The following is a 26,428-nucleotide window of genomic DNA, read 5'->3' on the forward strand; positions in this document are numbered from 1 at the left end:
ATAATTCAAATCCTTCAACCCCATTGTAACTATTGAATTATCCAAAAAAAAAAAGAAGCTAGATGAGTGGTGACTTCTTTCTACAATGTAAAAGCACAACTTTTTTTGTTTTTGCGTGAGAATGGAATGTAGTATAATCAATTACAACTAAACTTACATTTATTTCCCCCAGATTACTTATCTATTTCTCAACACCAAAACATATATTTACAAAGGATTCTAATATATACATGAACTATAATCATAATCTCTACCAGTAGTATCCTTGCATACAACAATTTTGGAAATCATTAAGTTCAATTATTTCCCTTCATTGCCCTATCGTGGAAGCTAGCTTCTTCTTGAGGTTAAGGACCTCAATTCCTTTTGAAGCTAACTGGTCCTTCAGCTTTCCAGCTGCCTCCTCAAAATTCCTGTTCATGAGATCTGACTCTTTCATTGCTTCCATGTATCTATTACGGAATGCATCCAGCTTTGCTTGTGTCCCTCGAAGTCTCATCCGAAGCTTTGCCTTTTCCTTGCTGTTGTCAACTTCATCCTGTATAAGGTGCATGCGGATAATTCTCTTTCAATGAAAAGAGCATATTAAACTAAAAGGAAAATAAAAGGCTACAAACATTGAACTGAATCCGAAGTCCTTAATGAATAATGACTAGACATTTAAGATATGTCATGACATGATGCGGAAAACACGTAATGACCACTTTACCATTGTAAGAGCGGCAACTTTATGTCCCACTAGTTAAAATCACGAAACATGTCTAGGCTAGAATGTAGGACCTTTCCATAGGAAATTTGTTTATATGAGAAGAAAAGAGAACTTGGTACAGCTCCAGGATTGTGCTTTACAAACAAAGATAATTCCTGACAATTTTACACTATAATCCTTTAACAAACATATATAGGGGTGCTGGGGTAAAATGTGACTTCAAGAGGGCTTTCATTCCAAATGAGCTTCCTAGAAATTTTGAAAGCCCCATTTGGCAATAAGCTTTAAAATGTAAAATGTATTTGAATTCTGAAATTGTGGAGACACAATGCACAGTGGTCATCTTAAACCTAACATGCTAGGCCTGCTATCAGTGGATAAATTGATAAAACGACAGCTCTCAACATGATTAACACTTTTAGATAAGAATATAAGATTCAAATCTTATTGAAGAAAATTTTACAGGAAAATAATGCCATTTTAGTTGGTCCTTCAATGCAAGAGCATGAGCACGACAACAAATAAGAGATCTACCAATTTCTTTACTAGATCTCATACATAACAATTTTCCAGTATGCATGATCCTTAATATTTTTTTAGAACTCCATTTATATATATCATGAAAAGCTACAGGCCACTGTTTGGTGAAATGGTATAAATTGCAGGCGCACAAGTTCAATTTTTTAGAGTGATCAAAAAAAAAAAAAAAAAGCTAAAGATCAGAATCTTATCCAGATTAGCCCTCCCACAGCCCTGCTTTGTTGGAACTAATTCACTGGCTTATGGCCATCTTTGTTTATATTTCTGATGAAACGCTAGCAGCCAAGCAAATTGGTTCAGCATATTGTGTATTAGATTGGATACACAAGTAAAAATTTTTCTGCTCATTAGTGATTGTAGTTACCACTGGGCCAAATGTCCTTTCTTATATCCTTCAGGGTACGTACAAGGAAGCTATTGAAAATGGACTACCTCATTCTTAAGGACATAAAAGGTCATAATTGTACCTAAGAATCTCAGGTATGCAGACACTTACATTGTGCATCTTGACTTCCATGCTGGTAATTCTCCCAGTCAGTTCCTCCACTTGAACATTTGCGTCAGATAACTGGTTATACCCATAATAATATAAGATCATTCTCCAACAAGTTGGACAACAAATAAGAAGAGAACTTTTGAACAACCTACCATGTCATTGCAATTCTTTTTCAGACATTCCATTTCAACAACATGGCTCTGCTGCTCTTCAATCTGAGTCATCAATTTATCCCTTTCGTCTGTCATAATATGAAGTTGGTCTTTAAGATTCTGCCAAGGAAAATACATTTATCAATCAAACAAATATGCTACAGGTTTTCAAAAACTGATACTAGTTTTTCAGTTGAAAGGGATAATTGTTTTCTGTTCCTTTTAAACATAATTTTGTTAAGAAAATAATGCATTTGGATGAAACCTGGAAGTCATTTGAAAGTTCTGATATTGCTTCCAACTCTCTAATTCGAATCAATAAATATTCTCGTTCTTTATTGACACAACTAAGTTCGTTCTTAAGCATTTGCACATCCTCTTGCACACAATTATGCTCTAAAGAGAGAATCTCCGAATCTGACTTCAACATCTGAAGCACAAAAAACAAATTAGCTGAGTACCAGCCAGTTAAAGTGAAGCAGCATTACAACCATATATATAAAACAGAGGATAAAGCAAAAGAACTGACTTCTTGAGATTGTATGCTCTCGATTTTAGCTAATTTTAGGCCATTTTTCAGCTGATCAATCTCCAAAGACTTCTCCATGCTGCAACAACATTAAACAGAAAGATAATGGTTTGTTTATTAAGACAGCGATAACACTGATGTCAAAACCCAAATGAAAAAAAGAAAAAAATAAAATAAAATAAAATAAAATATGCATTATGTCTTTGTCCAAAAACAGAAGCATTGACGAAACTCCTCAACAAAGAGTTCAAGGAGGTTGCAGGCAAAGGACCATGGCTATCCCTCAAAATGAAAATTGATAACCATAACATAACCTTTCTCAGCCTCAGGTATCACAAAATAATTAATAACAAATTCAGATTCATATTCCCAAATGAAGAAAAGATCTAGACAAACAGTATCAAACCATCTTCAAGGAAAGAAACCCCAGCTTTTGGAAATGTTTCCGGAATAAAAAAATGTTGAAATATGTGATTAAATAATTAAATTCCCAATAGCTTAAGTTTTTGGGGCAAATGGTAATTTAACATGGTATCAGAGCAAGAGGTCCTGAGTGCAATCCTTGTCTCCTCCACTCTACCTCCCATTTAAAATCCCACGTGTTGAGCCTCACCTATTAGAGAGAGTTTGAGCCCACACATGAGGGAGTGTTAAAAATATGTAATTAAACTTACCATATCCCAATAGCTTAAGCTTTTGGGACAATCAGTAATTTAACAAAAGAAAATTCTCCTATCATATTCAACATTCACCACTATCCATCCAATTCTCTATCCCTCTAGATAGCATTTTAATATGGGATGACAAACAACTCAGTTAAAAGCAAATCATTCACATAACATCTAGGCAAAGGTATCTGAACTACAATCTTTTCCTGAGCAAGACATAGAAAGGCCTCTAGGCAACTGAAAGTGAGGACAATAGATCACGTTGACTATCACCGCACCGCCATTAAGCATCTTTTATTTTGTGGACAAGTTGAGATAATTGAGGGACAGAAATATGGAAAACACCATCCTTATAACCTTCATATATAATGGATTGAATATAATGGTCCATCTCAACCCATTATATGCATATATTATTAGTTGAATATCTACCCCAGATCTGAAAATCATGCGGTGCAAAGGTGGAACACCAGCTACACCATCAGCCCGTGTGACTATGTTCCACTGTTTTCATAAATATCAACAAAAGTATATTTTTCATAGAAAGGGGGGGGGTGGGCATCAAGCTTGAAAATCATCTCAATTTGTCCTGCTCTGTCGCCCTTATTTGTGAATGTATAGTACACTTGGGGATAGTGAGGGTATCGGGTTGAGAAGGGATGGTTCTTACAACACCAGCCTAACAAATCTTAAGTGCTATAGAATACCATAAATACATAGACCATGACTTTATAGAATACCCTGGGCTATCTTGGTTTTGTAATACCATGAGCTACCTTCATTTTAGGGCTACCATACTAAGCTTAATTTATTCTTATACATACCATACCATACCATATATTAGGTTCATTGTAACATACAATTCATATTAGTAAAGATGTAGTTGTTTGCGGCTTTCTATAGTGGACATAGGACGTTAAGTCAAACCACGTTAATTCTCTTGCATTTGCTTTCTCTGTCTACACCAGTTTACTTTCCACTTTCTGTTTTAAAAATCTATATAAAGATTGAATGTTTTGTATTGGGACACTAAATAAATTAATATTATTTCATTGCAAAAAATAAATTTCTGCCTCAAAGTGACACCATTCTAACAATGTAAAGATAACAACATACTGTCAACATTTTTATACTTAAGTTGGGCGGTTAAGGAATTAAAGATCCTCAAGCATCAAAGAAAGGCTTCTCTCGATAGATGACATAATGTTACCTAGTAATGGCACAAGTACTTCACTGTATGCGACTGAGGTTTTAAACATAGTGAAAAATAGGGCCACTCTCTGCAGGTTTGAGCCAGATAGGAAAGAGTTTGATTTTTGCCACACCCTGCCATCTTTTACTTACGAAGGATTATTATACTCATCAGAAACAGCCCGGTTATTTCTATTCTCCAATCAAGGAAACTATATTACAGCCAGCAGAGCAAATATAAAAGACCAAATTATCTATAACAAAAATAACAAGGCTAATAGAAAGAAAAACACAGAAACAAACCTGCATTTCTTCTCCCAATCTGCATTTTCCTCAGAAGAAATCAATCTTTCCCTAAGAATCCTGCATTCTTCTCTACAGGACTCCAATTCATCCCTCACCTTACAATTAACAGATGCACAATCCTTATAAGTACCACCATGCGAAGAAGACCACAAGATTTGTGCAATTCATACATTTTAGATGAATAATAACACAACACACTGCCGCATTTTAAAAATTATAAAGAACAATTTCATTGTATATACTTTATTTAGAATGTATAGAATTAGTTAAAACATATATACAGGCATTGTGAAGAAAGGCCTTTCATGATAGAACAAGAGAGAGAGAGAGAGAGAGAGAGGGGGGGGGGGGGGGGGGGGGAGGGGGGGGGGGACGGAGAATGAAGCATTTAGATAAAAAGAAGAAACAAGTTGATGCAAGGAGCACCAAAATTATTTTAAATTTTATTTTGAATTCAAAAATAGTTTTCATTTCTTTTTGAATTTGGTATTTAACATTTTAAAGATTTTGTCGAATTTAATTGTGGCATGATTAACTTTCCACAATTAAAATAGTGGCTCTTGTAGTCATGAAGGCAGCACAATTTGAATAAGAAATTTTATATGGAGAATGCCTCTCTTTGTTTGGAGGTGATTCCAAGCACCCTTAGTTGGTGATGCCTAAGGTTTTTAGGCAAATTCTAGGTGGTGAAGCTTAGGATTTGTCTTGTTTTACCTTCTTTTCCCTTCATCTCTATTTTTCCTAACCCTGTCCAGCATTACAAGTTAAAATACATCTATACTAAAATTGTAGAATAACTTAAATCCGAAATAACAAGATCACTTAATTCTAAGCTTGGACATTTTGTGTTGCCAGATATCCTTATCCCCATGAACTTGTTGTTATACCACTTATTGTTCCAAAAAAGCATTGTTCAACTATCTAAATTCATGCTTATTCAAAAATGCTAGGATGATAAATACGACACTGAATAAAAATAATTGGCAATACAAGTAGAAGCCAAGGACCTTATACGAGCGCCAACCATAAGAGAAACTTAAAAAGAGATACCTTAATAAATAGGTTAAATACTGAATGTAAAGATGGAACAAGACCTCTCATTGCTTTGGGTTTCCAAAGATTTGAGAAACCACCAATTACATGCTGGAAAGGCTTTTAAATTCTCATGCCATAAAATTTGTGGTAGGTATTTTAAATTAAACATCACGATTTTAATAAATATCAACAAACAGTGCTATCACCTCTTCCCAAAGAGGATATTCTTTGGTCACCCAAAAAAAAAAAAAAAAATCAGAACAATTCAACATCATAAAATGGATCAGCATGGTGAGCTCACACTGGACATATTCCATATGACATGAGAAAAACTAAAAAAAATGACGTCTCCCTTTCAGTATATCCTTCTATCTTAAATAGAGAACTATTATTGAAATTTTTTTTTTTTGCATGGAAACTTATACATTACCACTTGTCCCAAAAGCTTCAATTGTTATGAAATGGTAAATTTAATCATTTAATCATTACTCTAACAACCCCCCTCACATGTGAGCCCATACTCCCCCTTAATAAGTGTGGCCCAACACATGAATTTAATCATTCAACTATTATTCTAATAGCAACATTATTGGAAGATGGAGGTAGCGTACTCAGTTTTTGATTATATTTACACAAAATTGCCAAGTGGGGTGGGGGGTAATAAGTTGTCTTGGACGTTGAATAGGAGTGACAATTTTGATATTCGCTCCCCTTATAATGCCATCCGTGGAACCAATTCTCATTCATTCTCATGGAAGAGTATTTCGCACACAAGTCGCCAAGAGGTTGTCTTTTTTTTTTGTGGTCAGCTGTGTGGGGAATGATTCTCACAATTGATGACCTCATCAAGAGGGACTTACTGCTGGTTAGTTGGTGTGTGTGTGCTGTAGTGGAGAAACGATAAATCATATTTTGATCCATTGTGAGATTGCTTATGATTTATGGTGTGAAGTGTTTATAATTTTTGGGGTTCAAAGGGTGTTGCCAGACAAAGTAGCATCCCTTCTTTTTGGCTGACACAATTAGTTTGGTAAACATTCCTTGAATGTTTGGAACTTGGTGCCAGCATGGGTGATGTGGTTAGTGTGGAAGGAGCAAAAAAGTTGTACATTTGAGGAGATTATGAGACTTATTGATCAATTGAAATCTTTGCTGCTCCGTACTTAGTTTGATTGGTCTCAGGCATGGGGTTTTTCCAACTAAACTTCTTTTTTTATTTCCAACTCTCTCTTAGATCTTCTTCTTGATCTGCTTGTATTTTTTACAAGGTGCTTTATGTTCATCATCGTGAACATAGAGCAGTCCTTTTTGTCTTCAATAAATTCTATTACTTTTAAAATATATATATATATATATCTCCAAAAACACACCATTAAAGTTTTCGTATTTTGAACTTCATTTACATTGTAGGGTCACTTCATAGTAAGTTAAGCTTTTGAAACTCATTGTGACTAACATGGTAATAAGGCTGGTTTGGCTGATAGGTCTAGTTGTGCGGACACCACATGATAGCACATCTATGGAGTTTATCTTTATCATTTATGTTATCTTTATTTGAGTTTATCTTTAGTATTGGATTAGTATTTGAGATTGTTAGGATTATCGTATTAGCATTTGAGATTGTTTAGGATTTGTTTAGAAGAGTTTATTTTTTTCTTTGTGATTCTTGGAAGCTATATATAAAGCTCCAGATGGTTTATTTTGTATTTTTACAGATTATTATTATTGAGATTATTTTCATTAAATTGTTTGGTGGTGATTCCAAACACCTTAGGTGGGAAACCTAAGGTTCTTCGGTAGGACTAATCTAGGTGGGAAGCCTAGGTTGTCCTGCATCAACTTAGTATACCGTTCAAGCCTGATACGAATCATAACATAATCTCCTACATCAAAGTCTAAATGACGTCGATGTAAATCAGCCTGAGTCTTACACTTAAGATTAATAGCATCAATTCGTTTGATGATCCTCCCTCTTCTTCTTTGGATAACCCTGTCCCGAGCCCTACACCATCTTGTTTCCAAAAGGCACATAAAGATATTATTGATGTTATTTTAAATGAGCAGTCTCTTTTCACTAGGGATGGAACAGTTCAGCGCTTCTTGGTTCGCTAGCAAGGACGGCCTGATTCTAATTGTACATGGATCACCAAAGAGGAGTTACAGCAGCTTGATCTTGCTCTTTTGGAGGCTTACTTGGATTCACTTGCTACCACTTCATCTCTACCTCCTATCACCCGCACATATGAGCATCGACGAAGGCGCCATGCTGACCCAGTGAGCTTGTGGCTTGATGGAGTTTATTCTGATGTCACTTGATCCTCATGAGCTTTACTCGACGGGGTCGAGTTTCTCCCACCCCAGGGGAGTTGGTGCGAACACCACCTAATAGCACATCTGTGGATATTATCTTTATCATTTATGTTATCTTTATTTGAGTTTATCTTTAGTATTGGATTAGTATTTGAGATTGTTAAGATTATCATATTAGTATTTGAAATTGTTTAGGAGAGTTTATCTTTATCTTTGTGATTCCTGGAAGCTGTATATAAAGATCCAGATAGTTTCTTTTGTATTTTTACAAATTATTATTATTATTGAGATTATTTTCATTGAATTGTTTGGTGGTGATTCCAAACACCTTAGATGGGAAGCCAAAGGTTCTTCGGTAGGACTAATCTAAGTGGGAAGCCTAAGTTGTCTTGCATCATCTAGGGTTGGAATCCTAGGAACCCCATGTGTTTCAGTTTCTGTTTTGGTGTTTGTTTCAATATCAGTTGTACATGTAGAGGGCCCACACATGGCTAGTGATATTGAATGGGCTTGCCTGTGAGGGTAGGTGTTAGAGTTCCTAATAGCTCAAGCTTTTGGGACCCATGCATCTAACATGGTGTCAAAATATGGTTGTCTATGAGGTCCTTGGTTCACATCTTCGTGACCCCCACCATTATGTTGTTTCAATTTCATTTCTAGTGCTTTTTCCACTTTTCTTTCTATATGTGCGAGGCCTGCATTTGGTTCAATGTTATTGGCAAGCCTGCACAAGAAGGGTATCAAATTTTGTGTGTGAACTTTATATACCACCTCCGTCCTACTTTGTTTGTCCTCTATTTCATTTTGAGATGTCTCAAAATATTGTCCTGTTTCTAAAAATAAAAGTCATTAATTTACTAATGTTTCTATTATACCCCTATTTTATGTCATTAATAACTCTTTTTTTTTTTAAAAGCTAATAAATTTATTTAAGGGTAATTTTGTAAGCTTATATATTTTTATAAGGCAGACAAGACAATAAATGATGTTCCCTTAAAAAGTTTGACTTTTCAAACAAGACAAACAAAGTGGGACAGAGGGAGTATATTGTTCGGCCGCTTTCTAACAGCTAAAGCTTTTGAACTTAAGGGTATAACACTTTTTTGGCAAGTATCATATTGTCTAACAAGTTGCATGCAAAGCTGGAAATTAGCAAGGATGACTTGCAGCAAAGATAATGCACTCAGGAAAAATTTTAAGGCTACAAAGTGTTCCATAAACTCATGAACTATAATAATACCAACAAATAACAACAAAATCATAACCTTGCAAAGACATGAAGGCAAGCTGTTAACAGGTGGAATATGAATCGTACCTGTGCCATTTCTTTTGATAACATCATAATCTCCACATTGTACGACTTTGCTTTCTCTCCTATGGCTTCAATGGAAGCTTTCTTCTTAGCAGACCATATTGCCCTTTCCTCCTCCATTTCCAAAAGGGAATCAGATAGTTGCTGCAAATTCCAAGATACAATCCACTGACCAATTTTGTACCAACAAAAAACAAAATTACATATCATATAGATAATACTCTTAACCCAAATTTAAGCTACCATTGCCAGCTCTTCCTTTTCTTGTACCAACTTTTTGACAGAGGTTTCCATCTTTTGCTCGTTGGATTTAGATTCTTCCAAACATTGTCTCTGAACAGAGAAGAGAAGAGTAAGATGCCAAATTTGAGAAAGAGAGCGAGGAAAAGAAGAAAATTGCTGTTAGTCACAATCAACATCGCTAAAATAAATTCCTAAAACCTGGGAGATGTAAAGAGAGATGCAGAAGCTTACAAGAGCTGAGACCTCTTCCTGAAACACTTGCAGTTCCTTGTTCGATGTGTTCAACTCGTCTGACAGGGCTTCTAGTTTTGAAGTTATACCTTCATTTCTAAATATAACCTCATCTTTTTCCCTGTTTGCAGCATCCAATTCCTCTCCCAAAGAAGCAATAGCTGTCTCATATTCAAATAAGAGGACTTCCACTGGGAGATGTAAAGAGAGATGCAGAAGCTTACAAGAGCTGAGACCTCTTCCTGAAACACTTGCAGTTCCTTGTTCGATGTGTTCAACTCGTCTGACAGGGCTTCTAGTTTTGAAGTTATACCTTCATTTCTAAATATAACCTCATCTTTTTCCCTGTTTGCAGCATCCAATTCCTCTCCCAAAGAAGCAATAGCTGTCTCATATTCAAATAAGAGGACTTCCAGTTTTTTGTTTTCTTCCTGAACACCAGAAAAAGAAAAATTAATTATTACAATGTGCAGCATGACATAGCAAGAGCACAGACCTGAAAATGAAAAAAAAAAGTTGTGAACATAAAAACAACCATTTGAGTAGATTAGGATCACTTTTAAAGAATGGGAAAAACTCAAACATTCATACTAAAATTTTTGGGAGAACCAATTTGGAGACTCATGTGAGTAATGTCCAAATAAAGGAAAAACCTATATGTCATGTGTGCAAAGTGCACAATTAAGCTTCTGTGTAATTTTTATGGATAATATTTCTACAAATAGTCAATAGATATTTTTCCTAATTTTTTTAAAAAAAAGTATATTTGAAGATGTATATGGTTAACAGTGGATCTGTCCTGGTGCCTAAAGTATGAAAACCCGTTTTAAGTTGAATGTTCACATTGGAGGTCAAAAATATTGATTTGCTTCAAGTCACAGCATGAAGCTCTGATTAACTAACACAAAAGAACCCCTTCATTCTAGTACAAACTAAATGAGAAGAAAGTTAGATAATCTTCTACAGCAATAAAACTCAAAGCTGAATACAACTATTATTTCATATGTACAATGCATGAAAATATAAGAACAGATATTAAGTCCAACTTTCATCACCTGCAATGTCTGTTCAGAAGGAACAGCCAGACTCTTTGCCCTTTTTGAGTCAAACACCTTTGAGTTCCTATCAACAATTGAATCACGCCTTCTACATGCAAGTGACTCACGCTTGCTTATATCACGCTCTAGTCGAGAGTTCTGACCAAGCAACCGTTTTAACTCTCGTTCGGCAGATGCTTTCTCACCCTACAAATGTGCAGATAAGTTAGAAAAAGATGATGATCTAAATTAAAGTTTAATTGTCACATAAAGAAATCGAGGAATATAGTATGAGACCTCAAATTTGGTTTTCTCCTGGATGGCATTCTTAAGCTTGAAATCAGTCTCTTTCAGCTTTGCCTTTGTTTTCTCAAGATCTTTTCTCAGATTTTCCTTTTCCTTAGCCAAGGAACAAGATGATAAACTCGATATCTCTTTTTCGAGAGTTTGAATTAGTGAAAGATATTCCAACTTTTCCAAATCCCGTTGTTCCAAAAGTTCCTGCACAAGAATGTCACTTAGCAATAAGTATATTGCGCGTTGAAACAAAACATACAATAAATCCAATAAAACTTACTTTTAAGGAATTTTCTGAATGATTTGGTTTTCTCCTGGATGGCATTCTTAAGCTTGAAATCAGTCTCTTTCAGCTTTGCCTTTGTTTTCTCAAGATCTTTTCTCAGATTTTCCTTTTCCTTAGCCAAGGAACAAGATGATAAACTCGATATCTCTTTTTCGAGAGTTTGAATTAGTGAAAGATATTCCAACTTTTCCAAATCCCGTTGTTCCAAAAGTTCCTGCACAAGAATGTCACTTAGCAATAAGTATATTGCGCGTTGAAACAAAACATACAATAAATCCAATAAAACTTACTTTTAAGGAATTTTCTGAATGTTGAGTATCTATTCTTAGTTCTTGTATCTGGTTCTGGATATCAACAGATTGATTGTACAAAAGAATCTGAACCCAAATATTAATGCACATGAAACTATCAGGATAATGTAAGTAATTTCATAATCTCATGTACCAAATTATACAAATAACAGTACCTTCTCATTCTCAAGTTCAGTAACTCTCTCCCTCATGCAACAAGTTAAGTTCTCATAGTTACTGACAATCAAATTTTGTTGCTGAGAACTCTGGGTAATCAGAGTCCTGAAATCCTGCTTAAAAAGGAAAATGACTGACTGCAACTAACAAAATACTGAAATAATTTCTACAATAGTAATTGAATTTAGATAAAGTCCTCATGGGATGTTAAAAGTACTCACATGGAACACATCAAAAAGAGAAGAAAAACTCTTAGAAACCTCATCCACAAGTGAAGAAACGCTCTCAACTACTTTTTTTGAGTTTTGGACTTCTGACATTAATTCTTGGACTTCCACTGAAAGCTTGATAACAAAGTCAGAATTCCCGCCCTAAATGAAGATGCTACAGATCAGTTTCACAGACTTAGGCAAAAGAAATTTTGTTTATGACAGATACAACATACAGAATTTACCAAAACAAGAAATTGTAAGAGCTAAGTGAGAAACAGAAATACATACATCAGTTATTCTCTCAGATTCATTGGAAGTGAGTTGCTCTTGAGCCATCCTAGCTTCCTCTTGTGCATATAGAAGCTCTTCATAGAGCTAAGAAAAATTATATAATATTTACCAGTTAAAAAGCCATATGTGACAGAAAGAAAGAAAAAATGAAAAAGACTAAAACAACAACCTGAAAAGAAACAGATTCATGCGTACGCATGCACACATGCATGCATACACACACAATGATTACTTAACAACATGCAACTCCAAAGGATACACATATACTACAACTACAACAACAACCAAGCCTTAGTCTTAATTCTTAAATTTAACTCCAGGGTTGACACATATATACTACTAATAATTAATTGCATGCATATGCAATTCCTTTGTGCCATGCTTCTAGGTATAGAAGAATGCTCTGACCTTTAATGGTTATGAAATTTCAGTGATGAATATGAAACTCCTATCCAGGATGGCTCTACTATTGAATGGTTGAGACTAGAGGCATCTCTTTCTCAACTTTGCTTGATTTCTTGAAGCCCCTAAAACTTTAAGAGTTACTTTTTTTTTTTTTTTCCTTTTTCTTCTTGTTTTAAGATTTTGTGTTTCTCTTGTATTCTTCCTTCTCACTAGGGTCAAGCCCCCTTTTATGTGATTTTTAACAAAATCTTCTACTTAATACTGCACCAAAAACCTAGATTTTTAATACAATAAAAAGAGTGAAAATTATTTCAAGAAAACTGTAATATCCATTCCAATTGAAGTCAGCAACATATCCAATCCATCCTTTCAGCTTCCTCAACCCATATCCCCTCCCCCAAGTGAATAATAGTAATATTACCGTAATAGCTAGCCTTGAATGTTGACTTCAACATTTGTAACAAACAAATTGAAAAATTAACACATCAGACAGTAATTATTATTATTATTATTATTATTTTTAAATATTTTTGACAAATCCTGAAGTTATATGTAGCTGAATGTATTAAATTAAAATTCATATGGAGTTTGGTTTCTTTTTTCTTATCCAGTGCAGTTTACCAAAGTAACAGATTGGATTTCCTACTGCCTAGAAGAGTTTAGTAAAAATTAATTAAAGCATACACTACAGGCTTAGATCACACACCAAGGTTGTGCATGATTATATCAAAAAATACCTCTTCAAACTTATTCCTGGCAGATATGTTTTGTTCTGTTGCCAGTTCAACAATACTATCTAGATTTTGCTGGCTTGAAGACCTCTCCATTTCCAACATTTTAATCTGTGAGAGAGACAATTTAGAAAAGAATATTAACTGGAACAGGAATACAGAATGTAATCAAAAAATAGAATAAACCTGCTCTTGGAGCCGCTTGATCACAAGAATAGCCTCTGACTCCCTTAGACTGTCATTTTTGTCCCCATTAATGGTACCTTTATTGGCATAATACAGGGAATAATCATTGGATTTCTCACCCCAAAACAAATCAGCCTCAGCAAGCTTTCTAGTTAAGCAATCTATTTGTATCTCACTCATAGTTCTCTGCACCCCAAAAAAAAAAGTAATATAAATATAAATAGAAGAATCGCAGTATGTAATATCTAAAAGAACAGATGCATCATGATCCATGTATAAATGGGCTGCAGACCCTTTTAATTGGTTTTTTTTTTTAATTAAATTATTATCACTAAAAAGAAAAAAGAATCAACATAAACCACAATAACCTGAGTTTCAAATTTTAAAAGCAAATCCTCACAATCTGCCTGCATTTCAACTAATTCATTTTCCACCTGCAAGAAGTACAGAGATTAGGTTTCCTATCCAGTACAAGAAAATGGAAAGGAAAAGGCATGTTACAAACCAAGGGTAAGCTTTTCTTCTTGGGGAGTGGAACTTTTCTCCTACTTGTTACATGTAATAGAACCTTTTTCTTCTTGTTTTAAGATTTTGTGTTTCTCTTGTATTCTTCCTTCTCACTAGGGTCAAGCCCCCTTTTATGTGATTTTTAACAAAATCTTCTACTTAATACTGCACCAAAAACCTAGATTTTTAATACAATAAAAAGAGTGAAAATTATTTCAAGAAAACTGTAATATCCATTCCAATTGAAGTCAGCAACATATCCAATCCATCCTTTCAGCTTCCTCAACCCATATCCCCTCCCCCAAGTGAATAATAGTAATATTACCGTAATAGCTAGCCTTGAATGTTGACTTCAACATTTGTAACAAACAAATTGAAAAATTAACACATCAGACAGTAATTATTATTATTATTATTTTTAAATATTTTTGACAAATCCTGAAGTTATATGTAGCTGAATGTATTAAATTAAAATTCATATGGAGTTTGGTTTCTTTTTTCTTATCCAGTGCAGTTTACCAAAGTAACAGATTGGATTTCCTACTGCCTAGAAGAGTTTAGTAAAAATTAATTAAAGCATACACTACAGGCTTAGATCACACACCAAGGTTGTGCATGATTATATCAAAAAATACCTCTTCAAACTTATTCCTGGCAGATATGTTTTGTTCTGTTGCCAGTTCAACAATACTATCTAGATTTTGCTGGCTTGAAGACCTCTCCATTTCCAACATTTTAATCTGTGAGAGAGACAATTTAGAAAAGAATATTAACTGGAACAGGAATACAGAATGTAATCAAAAAATAGAATAAACCTGCTCTTGGAGCCGCTTGATCACAAGAATAGCCTCTGACTCCCTTAGACTGTCATTTTTGTCCCCATTAATGGTACCTTTATTGGCATAATACAGGGAATAATCATTGGATTTCTCACCCCAAAACAAATCAGCCTCAGCAAGCTTTCTAGTTAAGCAATCTATTTGTATCTCACTCATAGTTCTCTGCACCCCAAAAAAAAAAAAGTAATATAAATATAAATAGAAGAATCACAGTATGTAATATCTAAAAGAACAGATGCATCATGATCCATGTATAAATGGGCTGCAGACCCTTTTAATTGGTTTTTTTTTTTAATTAAATTATTATCACTAAAAAGAAAAAAGAATCAACATAAACCACAATAACCTGAGTTTCAAATTTTAAAAGCAAATCCTCACAATCTGCCTGCATTTCAACTAATTCATTTTCCACCTGCAAGAAGTACAGAGATTAGGTTTCCTATCCAGTACAAGAAAATGGAAAGGAAAAGGCATGTTACAAACCAAGGGTAAGCTTTTCTTCTTGGGGAGTGGAACTTTTCTCCTACTTGTTACATGTAATAGAACTGAAGGAGCAGGGAGAAAGCAGTCTTCCAAATCATTACTTCTAACATCTTCATCTTGTTTGCAAGAGTCATCCAAAGCAACATCAATTTCCTTCACCAGTTCCTCAAAAGGAAGAAGTGGTCCCATATCACGCTTAGGTTTCATAGGTTTTACACCAGAAGCATTTGATTGGACAGTGAAAGATTCCTAGAGTGCAGCAGAAAAGTATCAGCTTCATTTTTGACATATTGAATTAAAAATCCAAAGTTCTTATAATAGTACAAATGTCAAGGAAAACATCAATAAGAGATATTTTCAGAGCAATCTATAAAAAATTTTACATGCATCCTGAGTTATGTAAGATAAGTAGCATCTGTTAATCTAACCCAGCATGACAAGGCAAAATTATCGCTGTCAGATGCTCTAAAGTGGTGGGATTTGGTTGAACACTTGGATACATATCCACACCTGACACCCATACACAAGTCTACGTAACCTTTTCTTTTTCTTTTTTTGCTTACAAGCGGCATTGGGCAATTAGAACCTAGGTTCTCCTGCATCAGAATTGAAGTTTTAACTTCTGCATTCTTTCTTTGCCAACTAGCATCATTTCCAACCCTATACTTACTGCCTTCAGCTTGAATCAACACTCAAAATGTTCCTTTTTGTTAAGGCCAAAACATACTTTTTGTCCCTGAAATTTGGCCTGAGTTTGACTTTCATCCCTTCAATATAAAAAGTTGTAATTTCATCCTACCATTCCAATCTACTGTTTGAAGGAATTGCATACATGACCAATGGGGTGCTGATGTGGCACATTAAAAAGCAGAGATGACCTAGAATAAGTTTAATGGAAAATAGATGGGAGGATGAAATTGTTGCCTTATTATATTTCTCAAGGATAAAATTGCAGATTTTTAACCTTTTTTTATAGGTAATAAAACTTTATTAAAAGAAGAAAAAAAATGGTTGGGGGGGGGGGATAAGACAAAGGTATTGATTCCAAACAACACCATTACCCTGTTTAGCAAATCTCAGCATGCCAACACATTAAGGACTCTTTGAGCATAACTCATTGCACCCTGAATAAACAAAACACAAGTGACCACAATTCACTAGCATACTTGCAATGGAGTAACAAATGATCAAGCATCTCCCCAGCCTTCTTGCACATGTAGCACCACTATACCAAAACTACCTTTCATCAACAGAGATTATCAATTGTGAGAATCTACCCCAATGCAACAGTCCATAAAAAGAATGCTACCTTAAGTGGGACTTTAACCTTCCAAATACTCTTCTAGGGAAAAACACTCCTTCCCCTGTATAGAGATTTCTATAAAAAGGCTTTACCTCAAATAATCCACTCTTTGTATGTTGCCAAAAAATCCTATCCACAACATTCCTCCTAATTTTTGTTGAATAGATGAGATCCAAGAATGTGGTCAATGCATCCATCTCCCAACCATGTATAGGTCACATGAAAATAACATCCCATAGCATGGAACCATCCCTCCAACACAAATGGTCTGCCAGAGTAGCCCCTTTGTCTCAAGAAATACCATACAGGTCAAGAAAGGCATCCTTTAGAATATCCCCACACCACAAATCCAACCAAGAGCAAACATTAGTACCATGACCAATTGAAAAAGTCATAGCTGGCAAAACGGTTCCACCCTAAGCGAATATACTTCCACAGACAAACGATGTACCCTCCTCTCCTTTCTTTCAAACTCCACCCCCCTCCCCCATAGTCACACCATACTTACACTTCAAAACATTCTCCAAAGGGCATCTTTCTCCATAGCAATTCACCATAATCGTTTACTCAACAGAGAAAAACAATTCGTATTGCCTTAAGAATTTCATATTATGACCAATGAAGGCACTCTCACATAATCCAGCATAGTCCTTTTGTGTCATATCAATTTTGTCTTGTGAACAGAAACAGAGAAATATAGAGAAAAGAGAAGAGAAAAATAAATAAATAAATAAATCTTCCATCATTAAATCCTGTACACACTGAATCACCCCAAGAATTTCACCTATCTAGGCACTTCATATATAGCCCAAAGTAACTCTTCTAATGTCATATCAACTTTCTACTTGTTCCACACACAAAATTTCTAAAAGTTAGAGAAAAGAATTACCAATTTATCATAGGATTGTTATACAGTCTCAAACCACCTCAAGAATTTCATATTATAACCTTTCAAAGCACTCCCTACATTGCCCAACATACTAACAAATAATTATTCCAAAAAAAAAAAATCTCCTTAGTGCCCAGTAAGGTTGCATTAAAAATAATAGAGGTGAGAAATACCACAAAACTCATTTTTGCTGTTATCTGTGTGTGTGTGTGTGTGTAATGCTGATTAATTTAGAAAAGAAAAAAAAAAAATTTACAATTCATGAATCATGTTGCCCAATCAGATACAATTATATCAAGACGAAAAAACCACCTCTCTAAAAACCTCTCGTGGAAGCTTGCCAGGGCACCATGTGTCCCGCCTCTTCCCCTGCAGAAGCAACAGGAAAGTTTATCAAGAATCAGAGAGATTGAAGAAGGGAAGGAAATTAACACGGTGAAACATCATAGCTCAAAGAGAGCACAAAATGGAGTTGAGCATTGGCAAGAAATGGCTATTGTTACAATTCTGTCAACAACAGTAGTCAATAAATCCATGAACATTCAACCCCTCTTCTTTAAAGGTCATCATGGTTTTAATTCCACAGAAACATGTGTTCAAAATAGCCCCATGAAGTTCATCAATATACTGCAACTAGATGATCCATAACCATGTGAGAAATAGCATCAAGACAATCATCCAAATATGTTTAATTTTCCACAAGCAGTTGGTGCAATGGATATTTGTGGTAGGACATTTCAATACACAAATGGAGCAGTGATGAATGCTTATTCATATAATCTTCTTTGGATCACTACAAGTGAAATCATACAATCAATTCTTCCAAATTTGTATTGCCTAGAGTGTATGCAGTGAGCCAAAGCCAGAATCTTAGATCTTATATATAGATAATGTCTAAACATCTCTTAAGTAGATAATAAAATTGAGCAGTGAAGACATTTCAGTGAAGCCCAAGTTTTAAATTCTTGAACAAGGTCATCTTTAACCAATAATACGTGTTCATTGAGTAAACAAATACTCAGAGACCATCTAATATTGTCTTTCTTACATGCTGGGAGAACAGAGCATTTTAATTCTACTATTAGATTCTTAGCATCATGTGCACAAAGTATCTTTCTGAAACCAACTTAAAATAGAGGGGAAAAAATGAAAGTTCTTGAGAAAAATGACACATGGAACCATTTGTAGAGAAAATCCAAATGGGATTGAGCTTTCTATAACAAAAATCTTAATTTTTGATAATGCAGAATATGTGGATGACGGCCATTAGATGTGACACATGAGCCTACTGTCATGTCATGCCATTAAATTCATGCAGTGCGTTCAAAACAGCCAATTACAAAGTGTCAAGTACTACTTAGTAGATTCCACTATCATTAATCAAAGACTAATGGAAATATTTCAAGTTTTTCTAAATAAAAATCACAAATAATGTTCAAAAGTCAATCACATGTCGACACATGCTAATATTTGTATTTAAATGACGTAAGTAGTCTAATTAAATACTACCTTGTGTTGATTTAAATTAAGACACTTTGGCCAATCAAAAAATGTCATGTGTTCCTTGGAGAACAAGATATGAAGTCCCTCTATTTAAATTATGAAACGTGTCACCAATGAGAGTCAATCACGTGTTTCAAACCTCCTCAAGACTCCTATAGATAAACCCTTAGTATTATGGGACAGATTGAGGCACATTCAGATTTCTCAAAGCTCGGCTGAAATCAAGCTCCAAAGCCTCATGTATTTTCATAGTGGATCCATTAATAATAGAGTGACTAAATATTATGCTAACCGTCAACCCATTCTCAACCCTCCTCATTTTTCACTTGGGACTGGCTGTAAAACAAAATACATGACACTAAGAACATACACAGGCGGAGTTAATAATACAACGGGAGACAAGAAAAATCAACACATGGGTCTAGTTTTCTTTTGTTAATGCGAATGGAAGACTTGGAAGTATTTAAAAAAAATGTATAAAGTCACTAGTTTAAAGCATGAATAGTTGCCACAGGCCCATGGCCACATGGGATGATTAAAACTTAGCAAAATATATAACATCACAGATTTAAAACATGAATAGTTGCCAAAGGGGCCAGCAAGCAACACATGTTCATTCGGCTGCAAGAAAGTAACTGATTGACAAACATGATTTGAATAAAGGTAAACCAAAGGGGGCATTCACTGGCACCTGAGATCCTAACACACATACTACTACTAGTAAAAACATGATACACAAGCATAGTACAAACCTTTTTATTATGGTCACGATTCTCATCCCTAGTTGAATACAAAACCATTGAGCTTAAGTTTTCAATTTTCTTAGCTTGCTCTTGCACTCTCTTCTCCCATTCCGCTTGGGCCTTCTTTTCCTCCTCCAGTTCCAAAGCTATACGCTCCCTCTCCAGTTCAGTCTATCAATTCACATCTTTTAGAATAGATACAAATTCATCTGCTAAAATAAATCATCAAATAGACATCTTCAAACCTGTAGCAGTGTGTTTCGTAGATTGAGGATCTCCTCTTCCCAATGCTCTGAATGAGAATCCTGAAAAGGCGTGGAGGGAGGAAATGTCAAAACGGACCCACATTTCTTGAAACATGTCACAATTGATTCAATTAAAATAACAAAACCTATTATAACAATTAGACAAACCTGTAGTTTGGCTCGAAGTTCCTCAATCTCTTTCTTTTGACGTTTTAACAAAGCAGCATCAGTTAAAATCTGGAATGAAATAGCAAACTGTGTTGAAATACAAGATAGCAGAATACAAGATTTGACTTGCAAAGAACCAAACACAATGACAATGACAAAAGGAAGTCAATATTATGAAATCTAAAATACTGCAAGAAAGAATGCAAATGAAAGAGATCTTGCTGGATATGCAAGCTAAATTAGAGCAAAACCTCATTCACCCGAGCACAGTTTGTAACACGTAAAGCTCTGCTTGCAAATTGGAGAGTGCTTTTAGTCTCATCTGCATGAATCTGCCATCAAACAAATAGTATTAAGCAATCTAGACAGGTAGGACATCCAAAAACATATGCACAATAATAGAAGTAAATAAAACATTTGAATAGTGGTAATTTTCCAATGTCCACATGGTGCAGTGCTGAAACGCCCTCAATCTCCCCCCTGTCACTAATTGAAGAACTTGACGTTGTCATAAATTAAATTCCTTCTCTGAGAACTTTGTGCAAATGAATTGTACATTACCTTGTTCAAATAAGTGGAAAATTTTTCAAGAAAAACTTGGGAAGTTTGTCTAGCAAGTGGATGAACATTCCACAAAAGTATTACTTGAATCCAAAACAAATATAGTCCACTACAGTACATTACTTTCATGATGGATTCCCAAAATTTTCACCCTTCCATCCGTGTATGTCTCTCTTACACCAAATTTCTAGAATACAACATAAACAAATTGATACAAACAGCTCATGACCAGAATACCTGTTCAAAAAAATTTTACACGTGCTTTTGCCACAGCAATAACCCAGGTTTTATCTAGTCTCGTTAGACAACACACAGAATTATTCATTTTCATATTAACTTTGACCATGCAAGCCCACCAAGGTCAAATGGAAGTACAGAGTTTTTTATTTATGTACAACACAGGGAACAAACAATGACAAATAATATCAAGATTTCCTACAACACACTTTACTATTATTTTTTCTAAAAAGCCAAAAGCCTTGTAACTTAATTGGCACCTCCTAATGTTTCCAACAAATATGACCAAGGTTCAAATCCCCCCTCCCCCATTGTAACTATGAATTGTTAAAAAAAATTTATCTAAATCAATATTAGAAATGCTCTCATAACTGCATAGGCTAAACCAGAAAAGACACAACTAAATCCATTAGAAAATAAAAAAACAGACACAGAACTCACTAGTTGCATATGAAAACGCAATGCTAGTGTTTTTGATTGTCTATCAACTTTTGATATATAAGAATATCTAGGATGAAAAACAGATTTTTCCAAATATAATGTGTTATAGCGAGTATCAACAAATTTGATATCCTCAAAATATTTTCATATTAACATTAATTTGATAAGGTTGTTTCTATAATCAATGGCTTTATAATAACTAACACCAAGAATATACCTATGTCTATCCACATACAAAAATCATTAGCTTGCAATTAATTTTATTTTTCATTAACAACTCCACAAAAAGTTACAATATATAAACCCCAACAACTAGGTTGTAAACAGAAATGGCAAGATTTAATAGCAACAAGTTTTTTTTTTCTTTTTTTGATAGGTAACGAAAAATTTGTTACTTATCTTAAAAAAAAATTTAAGAGACTGATTAGTCCTAAAGAAAGGTGGTTCTCAACAACAAGCACATTTAACACAATTGACAATACACACGTGCAAGACTAAATGCATGATAATTTTTTTTTTGAAAAGTTGAAACCTACATGCTGATTCTTTAAAATGATGTTGGAACCCTAAAGAAATGTTATACCGATTGAAATTTATATCAGAGCAACATAGTAAATTACTTCTAAAAGGAGTAGCAAAGCTTAATAAATTGGCTACAAAAATAGACCTGTGCAAGCGTGATATTGCATATGATAGCTGTATTTGAATTTCCACCTAATGCAGGTTGTAGAATGCGTGTAAGCTTGCTATCTCGATAGGGAACATGACCCCTGCAATAAATATTAGCTATAGTCAATTACAAAAAAATAGAAAGAGGTAACATTCTTTAGCAATCATAGAACTTACCCTTGACTTTCAGCACCTTCACTCAATTTTTTAATGACAGTTCCTAGGGTCATCAAGCTTTTATTGATGTGGGAACCCTCCCTAAGGCGAACACCTTCTGCTCCAGTTTTTGCAGCACGTTCTGAACCAGCAAGATCTACCAAATTCTGGAAACAAATATACACATTCAGAACGCATATGAATATAGCATCCATAATTCCAAATGCAAACACAATGAGGAAGATGACCCCAAAACTGAATAGTAGGTTTAGCAATCACATACCAAAACTGATACGCGAACAGCATCACAAGAATTGTTGATATCTTCATCTTCGTTTTTATCCCGACTCTCTATTATCTATTCAATAGAATGATAGGGTAGATGAAAATATATAACCAGATATCTAATAAGATTGGAAAGATGAATAACTATACCATGCGAAAGATAGTGTGGGACCGACTACTGTACAAATTCATGTTTGTCTCTCCAATATGCCGATGAGCTGAAATTAAAGGCGAAAAACATAATATTAGACTAACATTGTCCAGTATATATAAAAGCAAGGAGACATCGAAATAAGGAGTGACCAAAAGTGCCCTACACAAGGGTGAGTATGAGGAGATTTAAAACTGGGAAGGAAAGATGAAAAATATTTAAACTTTTAAAGATTTAAGGTAATCAATGTTTAGAAATGTGAAGTTTTAAAAAAGAAAAGCCTCAGAAATGAGGAGTACTAAAAGTCAATAATTGAACTTGAGCACCCATAGCACCCTGACCTAGGTAACATGTTATTCAAAATATACAAGAGCAACAATGTAAGCCACATAGGCAACATTTAAAGAAGATAAAAATGGCGCTTTTGAGCACTAATTAAACAAAAAAACAAAAAACAAAATTAAGAAATGTACAAAGAAAATTATACATTCTCCAAACTCCATGAAATGAAGGACTTGCTCAGGAGAGGCAACAATTTCTTCTCGCAAACCAGCAACATATATTCCCCTCTGCAAATATGAGGGAAATAGAGTAAACAGACAGTGAAAGTGTGAAACCAACAAGATATTACAATATCATCACAGTAAATAGCACAGTACCTCAATACTTTCATGAATCTGCAGTTTTCGGTGCTCAGGAGCCAATAAATCATTTATTTCCTCATTATAGATCTCCATATAGGACATTCGCAAAAGAAACTCTCGATCCACATCCTAATATAGAACAATGAATTACAACATTTATATACTCCAAAATTTCAACAAATTTTACAAATAAAAAAGCTGTTACAAAAGTCAATGCACTAAAAAAGTTGAACAAAACTATAAATCCAAGTGCAAGAAATCAATATTATTAGGAAGAATCACATAGAAGACTTGGATGGATGAGTAAGCTGTGAAGGTGAGACCGTAAGTAACAATTTCATTAGTTTCCCCATGCAAGACCTAGCAACTCGAGAGTTAAAATTTACCATTATAATCAGAAGATCAATCACCTTTTTCATGAATAAGTTTTGGCTCCAAAGGGAGGGGGAATGAGTGTTTTAAACTAGCGATCTCTATTTCATGACACCATGATCAATCAATTACATAGTATATGCATCATAACAATAAATAAGCCCTGGAAATTAAACGGAATTGTATAACCACTTGAAGCAAAGGAAACAACCAATCTCAAAAATGTTGCAAAGGTAGCATAGTACAGGTCAAGAACGAATCTTATTGAATAAATTTAAAAAACATGAAATTGCACATTAATTTTCATGAAGCACAAGAGGGTCTTGGTTGAAGTACCTGCTGAATTGTTTTGAACAAATCACGCACTGAAAGTGGAATAACCCCCGGTTCTGCTTCCGAGCCTCGCATTGTATATGTTTTCCCACTGTTTGTTTGCCCATAAGCAAACACAGTGCCTACAGCAAAAGAATGAGATTATTCTAAGCAGTCTCACAGCCACGACATATAGTTACAGAAGCAAATAACAAACCGAGTTTTTTTTTTTTTTTTTAAAAAAAAGAAGATAGAGATTCAGCCTAAAAATCACAAAATTTAAGAAATTCACAAATGTTTATAAATAATAAAATAATGTCAATCGTACAAATTTCTCGGCGACGGCATATAATTATGAAAATTTTCAAATAAAAATTGCAGTGGAAATTGCACTGACCGTTGAAACCACGAACGGCTGCGGAGACAATTTCTTGAGTGCGAGCCTGATAGACCTGGAAGGTGTTGCAGTCTTCGCCGAAAATCCGATCTACGAAACGAAAAAATTCAAAGAAAAGTGAATTTTTCAAGTTCCGAAACCCTAAAGAGAAAGAGAAAAAGGAAATTTGAGGTTAGTAGTTAGTACCGAAATCGAATTTGGAGGAGTTGTTGGTGGTGGAAATGGAGTTGCCGGAGATTCGCCATGGACTGGTTTTGGCGTCCTCTTGAGAGAGCGGCCTTGCACGCACAGCCACGTTTATTCTCTCCATTGCCGCTGTGCGAGAGACAATTTCTTGAGTGCGAGCCTGATAGACCTGGAAGGTGTTGCAGTCTTCGCCGAAAATCCGATCTACGAAACGAAAAAATTCAAAGAAAAGTGAATTTTTCAAGTTCCGAAACCCTAAAGAGAAAGAGAAAAAGGAAATTTGAGGTTAGTAGTTAGTACCGAAATCGAATTTGGAGGAGTTGTTGGTGGTGGAAATGGAGTTGCCGGAGATTCGCCATGGACTGGTTTTGGCGTCCTCTTGAGAGAGCGGCCTTGCACGCACAGCCACGTTTATTCTCTCCATTGCCGCTGTGCGATTGTGTGACAGGTTGAAAACAATGAAAAGGCACTCTTGAAAATTGTTGTTCCCGCCTTGAGGACGAGTTTTGAGTTTCGCAGTTTTAAATTACGGAAATAACCTGAGGTATCATTTTGATTTTTTTTTTTTTTTTTTATATAAAAAGCAAACTACACCTTAAAGTTTCAAAATTGGAATGTTGGAAAATGCTAAGAATAAGAAAGGTGAAAAACTTTTTTTTTTTTTTTCATTGGTCTTAGTTGTAAGTTGCAAATTGCATTCTTTAGGTTTAAGTTTATTTTGATTTTGTCTCCCTTTTATTTATGTTTAAAATTTGGAATTTCATTTCTAACTTTTTATCAAAATCAAAATCAAAATTAGAATTCCATCTCGTCTTAATTCATAGAAATGCTATATTTAAAATATTTTCATAACATTTTTACAACAAATCTTAAGTGGTAGGTTGTTATTTGATTGTTATGAGTTAGAAAAAAATAATTTAAGTTTTATATTCAAATTAGAACCAATAATAACTTAATACCTATAATTTGTTATGAAAATATTATGAATGTAACACTTCTTTTTAATTCGAGTCATCCTGCCCAAAGCTCATTGATTAAGTGGCAATTAAATGTTCTTCTAAAAAATAAAAAGTGGTGATTAAATGTTGTGGTGGGTCTTTCATGTTGTTGGGTTTTGATCTCTCTTGCTACATCACGGCCCGTGATTCTGAGGTAGGAGAGTCGGGACTGGCCTAAGTGAAACACACCTTAGGCCAACTTGTGCGCAAGTTGGGTCATCCCAGTATAGACGCACCTTGGCAGGAGTCTTGAATGTACAACGTGCTCACAACAAGAATCACTGTTACAGATATTACAACAAGAAACACAATACAGCAAAATAACTAAAACATTTTACAATAACACTAACGCCTAAATAACACAACAAAGGAATATAACAAGATCATGGCAGAATAAAACAATCACAAATAACAAGATTACAGCAAACAATTCGGTAATAAGATAACAAGTTAATCATTTGTCAACCAAAAAGTAAAAACTCATTTGCCAAAGAAAGTGGGCTTTAGCTTTTCAGCAAACACAAATCCAAAAAGTGAACTGATCTCCAATGTGGGTAACCTTAGAGAAGACTCATGTTATAGAGATTACACACTTTGGAAAAATGACCTAGATGGCTTAAACCCTAATTATTAACATCTCAGAGAGTAGGTTTGTCAAGAATTAGAGAAATGGGTAGCCTATTAATGCGTGCCTCTATTCTCATC

General features: G+C 34.7%; 1 protein-coding gene across 1 annotated transcript; it reads right to left on the reverse strand.

Moving 5' to 3' along the window:
- Positions 1 to 63: 63 nt before the first annotated feature.
- LOC112038555 (kinesin-like protein KIN-7O) lies at positions 64 to 24,858 on the reverse strand. Its single transcript, XM_065765475.1, has 33 exons — positions 24,726 to 24,858; positions 24,540 to 24,629; positions 24,167 to 24,285; positions 23,474 to 23,587; positions 23,302 to 23,383; positions 22,814 to 22,881; positions 22,662 to 22,736; positions 22,400 to 22,545; positions 22,221 to 22,323; positions 20,566 to 20,646; positions 20,315 to 20,383; positions 20,147 to 20,206; positions 19,911 to 20,072; positions 17,968 to 18,024; positions 15,464 to 15,712; positions 15,327 to 15,392; positions 14,957 to 15,142; positions 14,777 to 14,881; positions 12,310 to 12,396; positions 12,031 to 12,180; positions 11,809 to 11,922; positions 11,633 to 11,719; positions 11,057 to 11,260; positions 10,778 to 10,966; positions 9,947 to 10,153; positions 9,492 to 9,581; positions 9,252 to 9,392; positions 4,589 to 4,686; positions 2,427 to 2,505; positions 2,163 to 2,327; positions 1,898 to 2,017; positions 1,746 to 1,817; positions 64 to 538 (listed from the first exon to the last, which is right to left on the reverse strand). Exons 1-33 carry the CDS (start codon positions 24,847 to 24,849, stop codon positions 311 to 313), a joined length of 3,987 nt encoding a protein of 1,328 aa, XP_065621547.1. The 5' UTR covers positions 24,850 to 24,858; the 3' UTR covers positions 64 to 310.
- Positions 24,859 to 26,428: the final 1,570 nt, after the last annotated feature.

This window comes from Quercus suber, unplaced genomic scaffold (assembly GCF_002906115.3).
Source record: "Quercus suber isolate HL8 unplaced genomic scaffold, Cork oak 2.0 scaffold_632, whole genome shotgun sequence".
NCBI lineage: Eukaryota > Viridiplantae > Streptophyta > Magnoliopsida > Fagales > Fagaceae > Quercus > Quercus suber.